At 41.1% G+C, this 9,761-nt stretch overlaps 1 protein-coding gene across 1 annotated transcript; it reads left to right on the top strand.

Moving 5' to 3' along the window:
• Positions 1 to 1,344: 1,344 nt before the first annotated feature.
• Positions 1,345 to 3,847, top strand: LOC108674697 (microfibril-associated glycoprotein 4; the record flags this gene model as incomplete). The annotated part of the gene is given in 4 exon segments (XM_018162665.1): positions 1,345 to 1,446; positions 1,736 to 1,962; positions 2,345 to 2,478; positions 3,354 to 3,847. Coding segments are annotated over 4 exon segments (651 nt in total), but the record flags the coding sequence as incomplete, so codon positions are not given.
• Positions 3,848 to 9,761: the final 5,914 nt, after the last annotated feature.

Raw genomic sequence — 9,761 nt, 5'->3', positions numbered from 1 at the left:
GCTTATAAGTAGATACTTGAAATGAGTACAAAGGTATGCGAAATGTCTACGCTGAGAGGTCGTCTCGTCTTTCTGCACATTCTGTGGTCGACTGTAATTCTGTTGTCGGATGCCGATGGCCAAACTTCCGCACAGCAACGCGCTCCGACCGTTAGCGCCGTTAATCAATGTCTTGCCAGCGTCGTAACCGCGCTGGACGTCATCGGCAATCCTCGTAGCGATCGCGATATCAGCGTCGATAAGTTTACCCCGCAGCAACAACGAACTTACGAGGAACTTCAGGAACTTGCGGATGTTTTGAGGACTGAAGCCAGCGGCAGCGAGAAGAAGTCGTCAGTTGTGAATGTGGAGAGGACCTGATGGCTTATCGGCGGTGCATCGTTGAAGGTGGCGAGTCTGCCCCGCCCGGCGTTGGCACTACTCCAGCGGTCATTACATATTCGATTATTTTGAAATTGGAGTTTCAGATATTCGATTTCATATTACGAACATCCCTCGCATAGTCCCCAAATTTATAATAATTTGTAAATTACTGATTCGTTTCACTTAATCAATACCATTATTTGGGAAATCATTTCAGTTTTCAATTCTTCGGCTACAGAGAGCTAGGGCCAGCCAGGCCGCATCAATTAAGCCAAGGCAGCGTAGTTTCTGCACATCAAGAGTGATTGCTGCCAAAGCCAAGGCATTATTAACGCCACTTTGGCTGGGGATAAAAAGCGTGCAGCATTCGTAGCCTGTGGAATTTACTTAATTTATCTGTGGATTTGTCGACTGAACAAGAAATCCTATACAATGACGAAAAATAGACTAGTTTAGTAAGATTTTGACAACGATAAATAACCATTACAAAGCAATATGTAAGAGTACAACAATATACTAAATAATAAGTACTTGATCATAGGGCCCATAAACTGATCATGACTTAAGTTTGTGTTCGAGTGATCTTTAACGGACAAAATTGCGATACTACGGACAAGGTGGTAGGTCATTTGTCAAAGGGGGCTCTGAGATTTCTGAAAGCTGACAGGTATGATAGACCCAGACGCCGCCAAAACACCGAGTAGATGGATCTCGGTACAAATTCAATGGTCAATTAATGTGTTTTTGATAATATACCTACTATATATATTCTCATAGTATACATACCTTCTATGTACACTATGAGAATAAACCTACTATTTGTACGAACAGCCAAATAAATCTGACTTCACTTGGTTTTGGAATTCACTTCGGACGCAATTATATTTTCAGGACTGGGCGAACGAAAAGTGGTGATCAGAATGTTAAAATCAAGCTCATTGAAACTAATTAAAAAATAATGCTAGTTATTCACCATTCAAGGGGCCACTAACTTCTGAGCTGCCACTTACTTCTGACCCACCACTTACTTCTGAGTCCACAATCATCTCACAGTCCAGCACCATCAAACCTCATCAGAAGAAGGTAGATAAATATAAATGAAAGGTGAAATATGTGAATATTATTAGAATGCTCTTGTTTGAAATATTTAAACAAATAATTTCATTTGAATCTTTGAATTTATAGGTCTTGAAATCATCCCCCATCACTAATTGTACAAGTGGCAATATATTTCAGATTTCACTCGGTTTTCTTCTCAACTTCGTACTCAGTTATTATTTCCTGTCCGGTCAATCGAAAAGAGTTTATCGATATATTGAAATCCAAATCTTGAAATTCAACTAAAAGTTTGTCTCAATTATTCACTTTCCAGGTGCCTCTCACTCCCACGGATTGTTCGGAGCGGCCGGAGAAGGCATCGGGCGTGTACATCATCTACCCCAGCGGCGTGGACACAATCTACCCAACTGCCGTCCAAGTTTACTGCGACCAGACGACGGACGGCGGCGGCTGGACGGTCTTCCTGCGGCGCCAGAAGCAGGAGCCTCAACTCAACTTCAGTCGAACCTTGGGAATGTTGGGTACACAGGGAATGTTGGGGTACACAGGGAATGTTGGATACACAGGGAATGTTGGGTACACAGGGAATGTTGGATACACAGGGATTGTTGGGGTACACAGGGAATGTTGGGTACACAGGGAATGGTGGATACACAGGGAATGTTGGGTACACAGGGAATGTTGGATAGACAGGGAATGTTGGTACACAGGGAATGTTGGGTACACAGGGAATTTTTTTCCTATGTAAGTTTCGCTCAAATTATGAATGAATGAATTTTTATATATCCGCGTGAGTCTGAGATATACCACTAAGCCTAATAGTTTTAAATATATCAAATGTTAGCTTTACGTGGAAAAAATCTTAATGTTATCCAGCTCAATGATCCTCATGTGGTATTATGCGAGTAATTTGATCCACCAGAGTGGAAGGCGGTAAAAATTACACGCTGAGGGTCGGCGGCTTCGACAACGTGAGCAGCTCTGCCTACGATGCCCTCACCTACCACGACGGCATGCAGTTCTCGACCATCGATCGTGATCGTGATTTGAAACATGGTGAGATCGAGCAAAGTTAGGCTGGCTTATCTGCACATATCATCAACATTCAATAAATCATGAACATGCCAAGTATGCCCCATACTCTCACCCACCACGTCACACACCAGCACTACCGCGTGAGTGAAGGCACTGAAAACACGAGATAGGATGAATAGGTGGAATAGGATAATTGTGAAGGTATCGGGTACTGGTAATGATCGCTAGTGTATTGTGCATTGTGAAGGTATCGGGTACTGGTAATGATCGCTAGTGTATTGTGCATTGTGAAGGCATCAGGTTAAAAAATCCGTGCTTTATCAATGGCGAGGTCAATGATGAATATGCAGGACACAAGTCAACTCTTTTTTCACTCTATGATTTACATGTAATTTAATATAAGTAACATATACAAATTTATTCTTTCAAATGAACACAATCAGCATTTAAGGCTTAAAAAAACTCACAACATCAGTACAGAGATTTCACGAAAAAAGTCTTATTATTACGTCCTATGACGCACACCTGACGTAAGATGGCGCCAGGATCAGTGTCTGTTTGCCGCATTACATTTCACGGAAGTAAACTGCAGATCATCGTCAAATTATCTGTAGCAAAACTCATCATGATACAGTGAAAAAACTTCATTCAACTTCTTGCCAGGAATTTCGCCGAGTTGTAACTATAGATAAACCGCCGTGTCATGACTTGCTCTTTTTTAAAACAAATAATTGCCTAAAAATAAATGGCTTACCGGTACCAATAATGAACTTAGGATCCTAGCTTAAGAATATAACAAAAGTTGTTAACAAGTTATATAAAAGTGACCTTTGAATGAGAGCTACTTAACTGTGATGTCCAAGTCGGATTAACTAAATGCAGTCTCGATTCTTCAGGAGGAAGCTGCTCGCGAGGGCTCGGTGGCGGTGGCTGGTGGTACAACGACTGCTATAAAGCGAACCCTACAGGCGTGTACGGCGGCGACAGTCCTGCCGAGAAGACCACTGGAGAGTTCTTGGTCTGGAGAGTTGTCTACCAGAAGCACGTCACTCAACTCACCCTCATGATCAGACCAAAGGATTAATATGTACAATATGATGGATTATGTGGCATATGCTCAAGGACATGCAGGAAGTGCTCCGGGACATGTAGGGCATGCTCTAGGCATGCAGGAAGTCCTGTAGGACATGTAGGGCATGCTCTAGGCATGCAGGAAGTCCTGTAGGACATGTAGGGCATGCTCTAGGACATGCAGGAAGTCCGGTAGAACATGTAGGGCATGCTTTAAGACATGCAGGAAGTCCTGTAGGACATGCCGGAAGTCCTGTAGGACATGTAGGGCATGCTCTAGGACATGCAGGAAGTCCTGTAGGACATGTAGGGCATGCTCTAGGACCTGTCTCTTATACACATCTAGATGTGTATAAGAGACAGCCTGACGACCAGGAAGATGGTGGAGATGAAGGCCGTGATCGTCCGAGGAGTAAACCGCACCAGCGCCCGCTACCTGGACTTCAAGTGAGACATGCCCCGTGGTTGTAGCTTAGAGGGAGTGTTGGGGTACAGAGGGAGTGTTGGGGTACAGAGGGAGTGTTGGGGTACAGCTGTCTCTTATACACATCTAGATGTGTATAAGAGACAGGGATAGCTTTTCGGAGGTCTCGGGAACGTTATTACTTGATAACGTACAAGATATAAATTTTAATTATATATTGTTGAATATCCAGCGACATCTTATTTGAACACTGCAATGCATTTTACTGAATTATGGCAACCTGGGGTTGAAGGCCCAATGTGCTTGACACAATTTGGACGAATTACTCTTCTATAAATAAGCAGAAATTGCTTTGAAGGGTTGGAGAGACGAAAAAATAGTAAGTATTTGGGAAGGATTTGATGCCTTGTAAAATAAGAAGAATTGATTTGTGATTAGGTTTAACAGCTGCGCAATTTTAGTAGGAAAATTAACCACAATTAAGGCGCTGAATATTTTTATTTGCCTATCAGACATCCTGCAAAGGGATTCACAAGACTGCAACCCAGACTTCTCCGAGGAATTTTCCACGTTTGCTCCACTACACGTCTGTAGACAGAATTCATGATAAGCTGCAATGCCTGAATGGAAAATGTTCAATGTGCTTATGAAGCATTTCGAATTTGCTAGAGACAATTTTGAATTAGAATTCCAAATATTTAATGTCAAATGACCGAAGTCGTTGAAGGATTCAAGGGGAATATACCCCAAAAATTGGCAAAAAATTGCTTTTTGTTTTCTGATCTCATTTGTAGATGTGGAAAAGATGCATCTAACGCAACAAATTAAACCGTATGTTGTGCGACATTTTTGTGCGTGCTTCAGTTAGTGCGCGGGCTGTATCTAATCTGTGAAAACTTAGAATTTTTCCTTAATCGGTACCAAAGATTTTTTGAAAAAATTATTTATAAATTATTATTCGCGTTGAACTGAACATTAAGTCCCGTGGCGTATGATGGTACCCTCAATGGGTTGCATGTTAGAGGCCAGCATTGCCAAACCGTCATCACTTTCATATTCTTCCCGTGCACAAGCATGCTACTGAGTAGATAAGCCTTTGAACTTACTTGCTCGGAGCCATAGGCGCCATAAGCCAGCAGCCCCTGCACCAGCCAGTATAGTCTTCACGGTATCTACACCCCAGCACGCGTCGTCCTCCACACTTGCCTCTACTCTACACCGGAACAAACCTTTCCGGACCTAACTTAACCTCATTGGCTGCAGGAAGGTGCCGAAGCGGGCAAGATAGGGGACTGAAGCCGGTCGGCTGCAGCAAGGTGGGGAGGCGGGGTAAGTGTGGAGGTATGCGCATGCTGGGGTGTAGATGCCGTGGGTACTATACTGGCTGGAGCAGTGGCAGAATGCACACAGCGTCTCTGGCTTCAAAGCAAAAGACGAGATATTCCAGAAGAAAAGGATTCTAAAATTCGTTACTCTGAAGCATGTTGCTGTTGTAATTGCCCATCCTGGTAGTGTAGTGGTGACTAGGGAGGGGGGGGGGTGATAGGTCAGTTTTCCCGGGCACTTAATGCCACTGGTAGTTGTTGTACGACCATCACTGGCTCGCTGACCTGCCAGAACCATTTTATTGCAATACACAACACCATGGACAAGCCAGGTACTCATTTATCAACCAGAGTTTGATGAATGGCTGAGTTGACCATGAGCTGCGCTTCCCGGAATAACTTGTCCTCAGTGGGACTCGAACCCGAGAGCTGGGTGCGTGAGACGGTCTCTCACCACTGCACCACCGCAGCTTAGAACGGAAGTATTGGAAGTGGAAGCTGAAATCAAGTTGCTATCGGATACTGACAGGTTTCACTACTCGGCTTCAGGGCGCTCAGCCGAGTGAGAGAAACACGTTAGTAGATGGCCAGGACACCAACTTCCATTATGCTCCAACAATCTAGAATAAAGATTGAGCTACATCATAGCAATGAACGCTGATGCGCATCGCGCACAACTGTATTTTAGAACTGGAGACGATCGCATATGAAAAAATGAAATATCTCTGAACTCATGAAAGAACTGACATTAAAATTATACACTCAGAAGACATAAAGATTTACACTTAGAAATTACGAGTATATAACGTAGAAAACTTTTAATTTTTCTAATATAATTCCGGAGACAGGGAACGATGTAAAAAAAGTAAATAATATTCCTATTACCGTGCTCCGAAACAACATTGTAGCGATCTGACATGAATTTCTTAATTTGGGTGAACATCCCAAAAAATTCGGAAACTCATTTTTGCGAGAAAATATTGTGCAAAAATCCAAATTCCACGTGCACAGCATTGAATATAGAAAAAATGCGAAAGTCATGGAGTTATAGTGTTTGAAGTACTTTCAACTTGAATCAAAATGAATAAACGCTAAAAAAAAGCTGGTACATGAACGGTGAATATCGATTTGCTCAAAACAGAAGTCTAAAGTCAGCCATTAGCTTTAGTAATATTTCAATCGAGAAAAGAAACCCTATTGTTATATTTGAGCTCCATTTTGAATTTGATTGACTAATATAGAAAGTGTTGGAAAACGAAGAAAAGGCTTATCATTAACTGAAGTCCATCAAATTTACTATGGAGCTTGAATCTAACAATGGTTTGCTCTTTTTCGATTGACATGACACTAAATATAATTCCGGTTTCAGCCATCTATTTACGAAAATCGACTTTTACCGGTAACAGTACCAGCTTAATTAGCTTATCTTCGGTCGACTTTGAATGGGATTTAAATCCTTACCAACCACAACTTCAGTATTTGTTCGACATTCCATGCTATGCAAGCTGAATATGAATTTTCGAGCAATATCTTCTCGCCAAATGAGTTTTACTCATACAGGGTGTTTACCCAAACCTAGAAATTCATGTCCAAGTTATTCAGTGAGGTTGCTCCAAAAGGCCAAAATAGGAACGTTGTTTCCTGCTCCTTTCCCTTCTTTGACCCTCCATGAGAAACTAGGTTGAAAATGAAAAGATTTGTTCATGAAATACTATTCGAATATTAATCTTTATGTTTTGTTCGCGCATAATTTTAAAATCGGTTCTTTCATTAGGTACAAAGAAAGATACTCTCACTATCCATATGCGACCGTCTCTAAATCATAAATACAGTTGTGGGTGATACGCATCTGCGTACGTCTGTATGACGTCACGCAATCTTTCTTCAAGAGAGACAGTGCATAAAGAGAGAAGTTAGGACTGGCCATTCGCTCGCGAGTCCTCCTCATTCTGCTGTGCGTACTCACGCCGAGCAGTGTAACATTCAAATATCTGAATGACTTTTGATTTTAGCTAACACTTCCGATGTTTCGGATTTCCAAATTTTGGAACTCTTATATAGGTTTAAACAGAGTCCGGTTTGAATGCAGCCTCTAGTTCTTTTCCACTGGAAATTGTGATTAGATAGGTTCCGGCTGTCTTATTGCTTGCTAATCTTCTAGAAGTAAATTTCTGAATTTACTTCTGTTTTTAGAATTTCAACCGTACTAACAACTGAATACGTCTGTGTATTAGAATTTTTAAATGACGATAAAGTTGGGCGTTTAAATTATCTACTTAACTTTGGGGCGTTGAAATTTGCACACATGTTAATAGTGCATGAGACAAATGAGGAGAAAATTTTTTTACCAAAGTAAGAACTGATTTACAAAATTATTCGCCCACAGAACAAGACATTAATATTTGAAAAGTATTTCATAAACAAAACTTGTAATAATTCTGGCATAGTTTCGGATGAAAGACCAAAGTATGTATAGTAGTAATAAACAACCCCAGCAGGCATCTGACGTTGAAACAACGTTGATTATTGGTTGATTTCAGGTTGAAATGTTGAACAACCAAAATTAAACGTCATATCAACGTCGAAATCTGACCAACACTAGAAGGGACGTGAAACAACCTTATTCCAATCAAATATCAAATAAATTTTTCTGGTGATCATAATTTTTTTATTTCATTCCCAAATCAGCAAATTACCGCGCGCCACCCTGTATATGGACCGGTGAAGGTCGATTATCTCTAAACACAAGTCTAAGACTGCCATTAGGTTCAGTAACATTTCAATCGAGAAAAGACACACTATTGTTAGATTTGAGCTCCATGTTAAATTTGATGGATTTAGATAGAAAGTGTTGGAAAACGAAGAAAAGGCTTACCATCAATGGAAGTCCATCAAGTTTACTATCTCTTTAACGAAAACCGATTATTCCCGGTAAAAGTACCAGCTTATTTAGCTTATCTTCGGTCGATTCATGTGGTTATGACGTATTATCCCATCCCATTCCCATCCCATTCGGTCGAATGGGATTTAAATCCTAATCAACCACGACTTGTGTATTTGTTCGACATTCCATGCTAAGCAAGCTGACTATTAATTTTTGTCAATATCTTCTTGCAAAATGAGTCTACCATTTACCAGGTATTTACCCAAACCAAGAAATTCATGTAGAAGTTACAGTATTTTGTGAGATTGTTTCAAAGCGCCAAAATAGGAACGTTGTTTCCTGCTCCTATCCCCTCTTTGACCTTCCATCAGAAACTAGGTGGAAAATTAAAAGTTTTGTCAATGGAATACTATTCAAATGTTAATCTTTATATTTTTCTGGTGAATAATTTTAAAATCGGTTCTTTCATTAGGTACAAAGGTACTCTTCCTATCCATATACAATCGTCTCTAGCTCATAAATACAGTTGTGCGTGATGAGCATCTGCGTACGTTTGTATGGCGTCACGCTGCGTCCTCACGCCGAACAGTGCAACGTTCAAATATCTGAATGACTTTCAGATTTTAGCTAACACTTCCGATGTTTCCGATTTCCAAATTTTGGAACTCCTTTATATGTTTTAACAGAGTCCGGTTTGAATGGAGCCTCTAGTTCTTTTCCACTGGAAATTTGGCTTAGATCAGTTCCGGCTGTTTTATTGCTCAGTCATCTATTAGTGAATTTCTGTATTTATTTCTGATTTTAGAATTTCAACCGTACTAACAACTGAATACGTTCGTATGTTAGAATTTTTAAATGACGATGAAACTTGGCGTTAAAATTATCTACGTAACATTTGGGCTTTTAAAGTTGCACACATGTTAATAGTGCATGATGACTGATTTAAAGAATTATTCTCCTACAAAACATAGATATTAACATAGATAGTGTTTGAAGAACATTTAACATGTATCAAAAGGATGAAATGCTAAAAAAGCTGGTACTGGTAGTATTAGAAGCTGGCAAGCCAGGCAGAAAGGGAAGAGAGTGCATTCAAAGTCACACTCATTTCTCTGAGTGGCGAGCGCGACAGCGATATTGATAAAGCCGACTATGACAATAGGTAGCAAGGAAGTTATGCAAATCTACTAGAACCTAAGGATTTTTGACAAGTGGAACTGGTGGAGCAGAGGAGGAAAAGCTGTCCGTTTCGTGCGAGCGCGACAGCGATATTGATAACACCGACTATGACAATAGGTAGCAAGGAATTTCTGTCAATCTACTAGAACCTGAGGATTTTTGACAAGTGGAACTGGTGGAGCAGAGGAGGAAAAGCTGTCCGTTTCTTGCGAGCGCGCCAGCGATATTGATAGCGCCGATTATGACAATAGGTAGCAAGGAATTTCTGTCAATCTACTAGAACCTGAGCATTTTTTAAAAAGTGGAACTGGTGGAGCAGAGGAAAAGTTGTCCGTTTCGTGCGAGCGCGACGACACGCAGGCCATCGGGGGGCGCGTGGACGCGTGTACGCGGCAGACGAACAGCTACGAAGCCAGCGCGC

This window comes from Hyalella azteca, unplaced genomic scaffold, assembly GCF_000764305.2.
Source record: "Hyalella azteca isolate HAZT.00-mixed unplaced genomic scaffold, Hazt_2.0.2 contig13362, whole genome shotgun sequence".
Taxonomy (NCBI): domain Eukaryota; kingdom Metazoa; phylum Arthropoda; class Malacostraca; order Amphipoda; family Hyalellidae; genus Hyalella; species Hyalella azteca.
The sequence above is the reverse complement of the archived record's forward strand: the minus strand, read 5'-3'. Positions and strand labels throughout refer to the sequence as shown.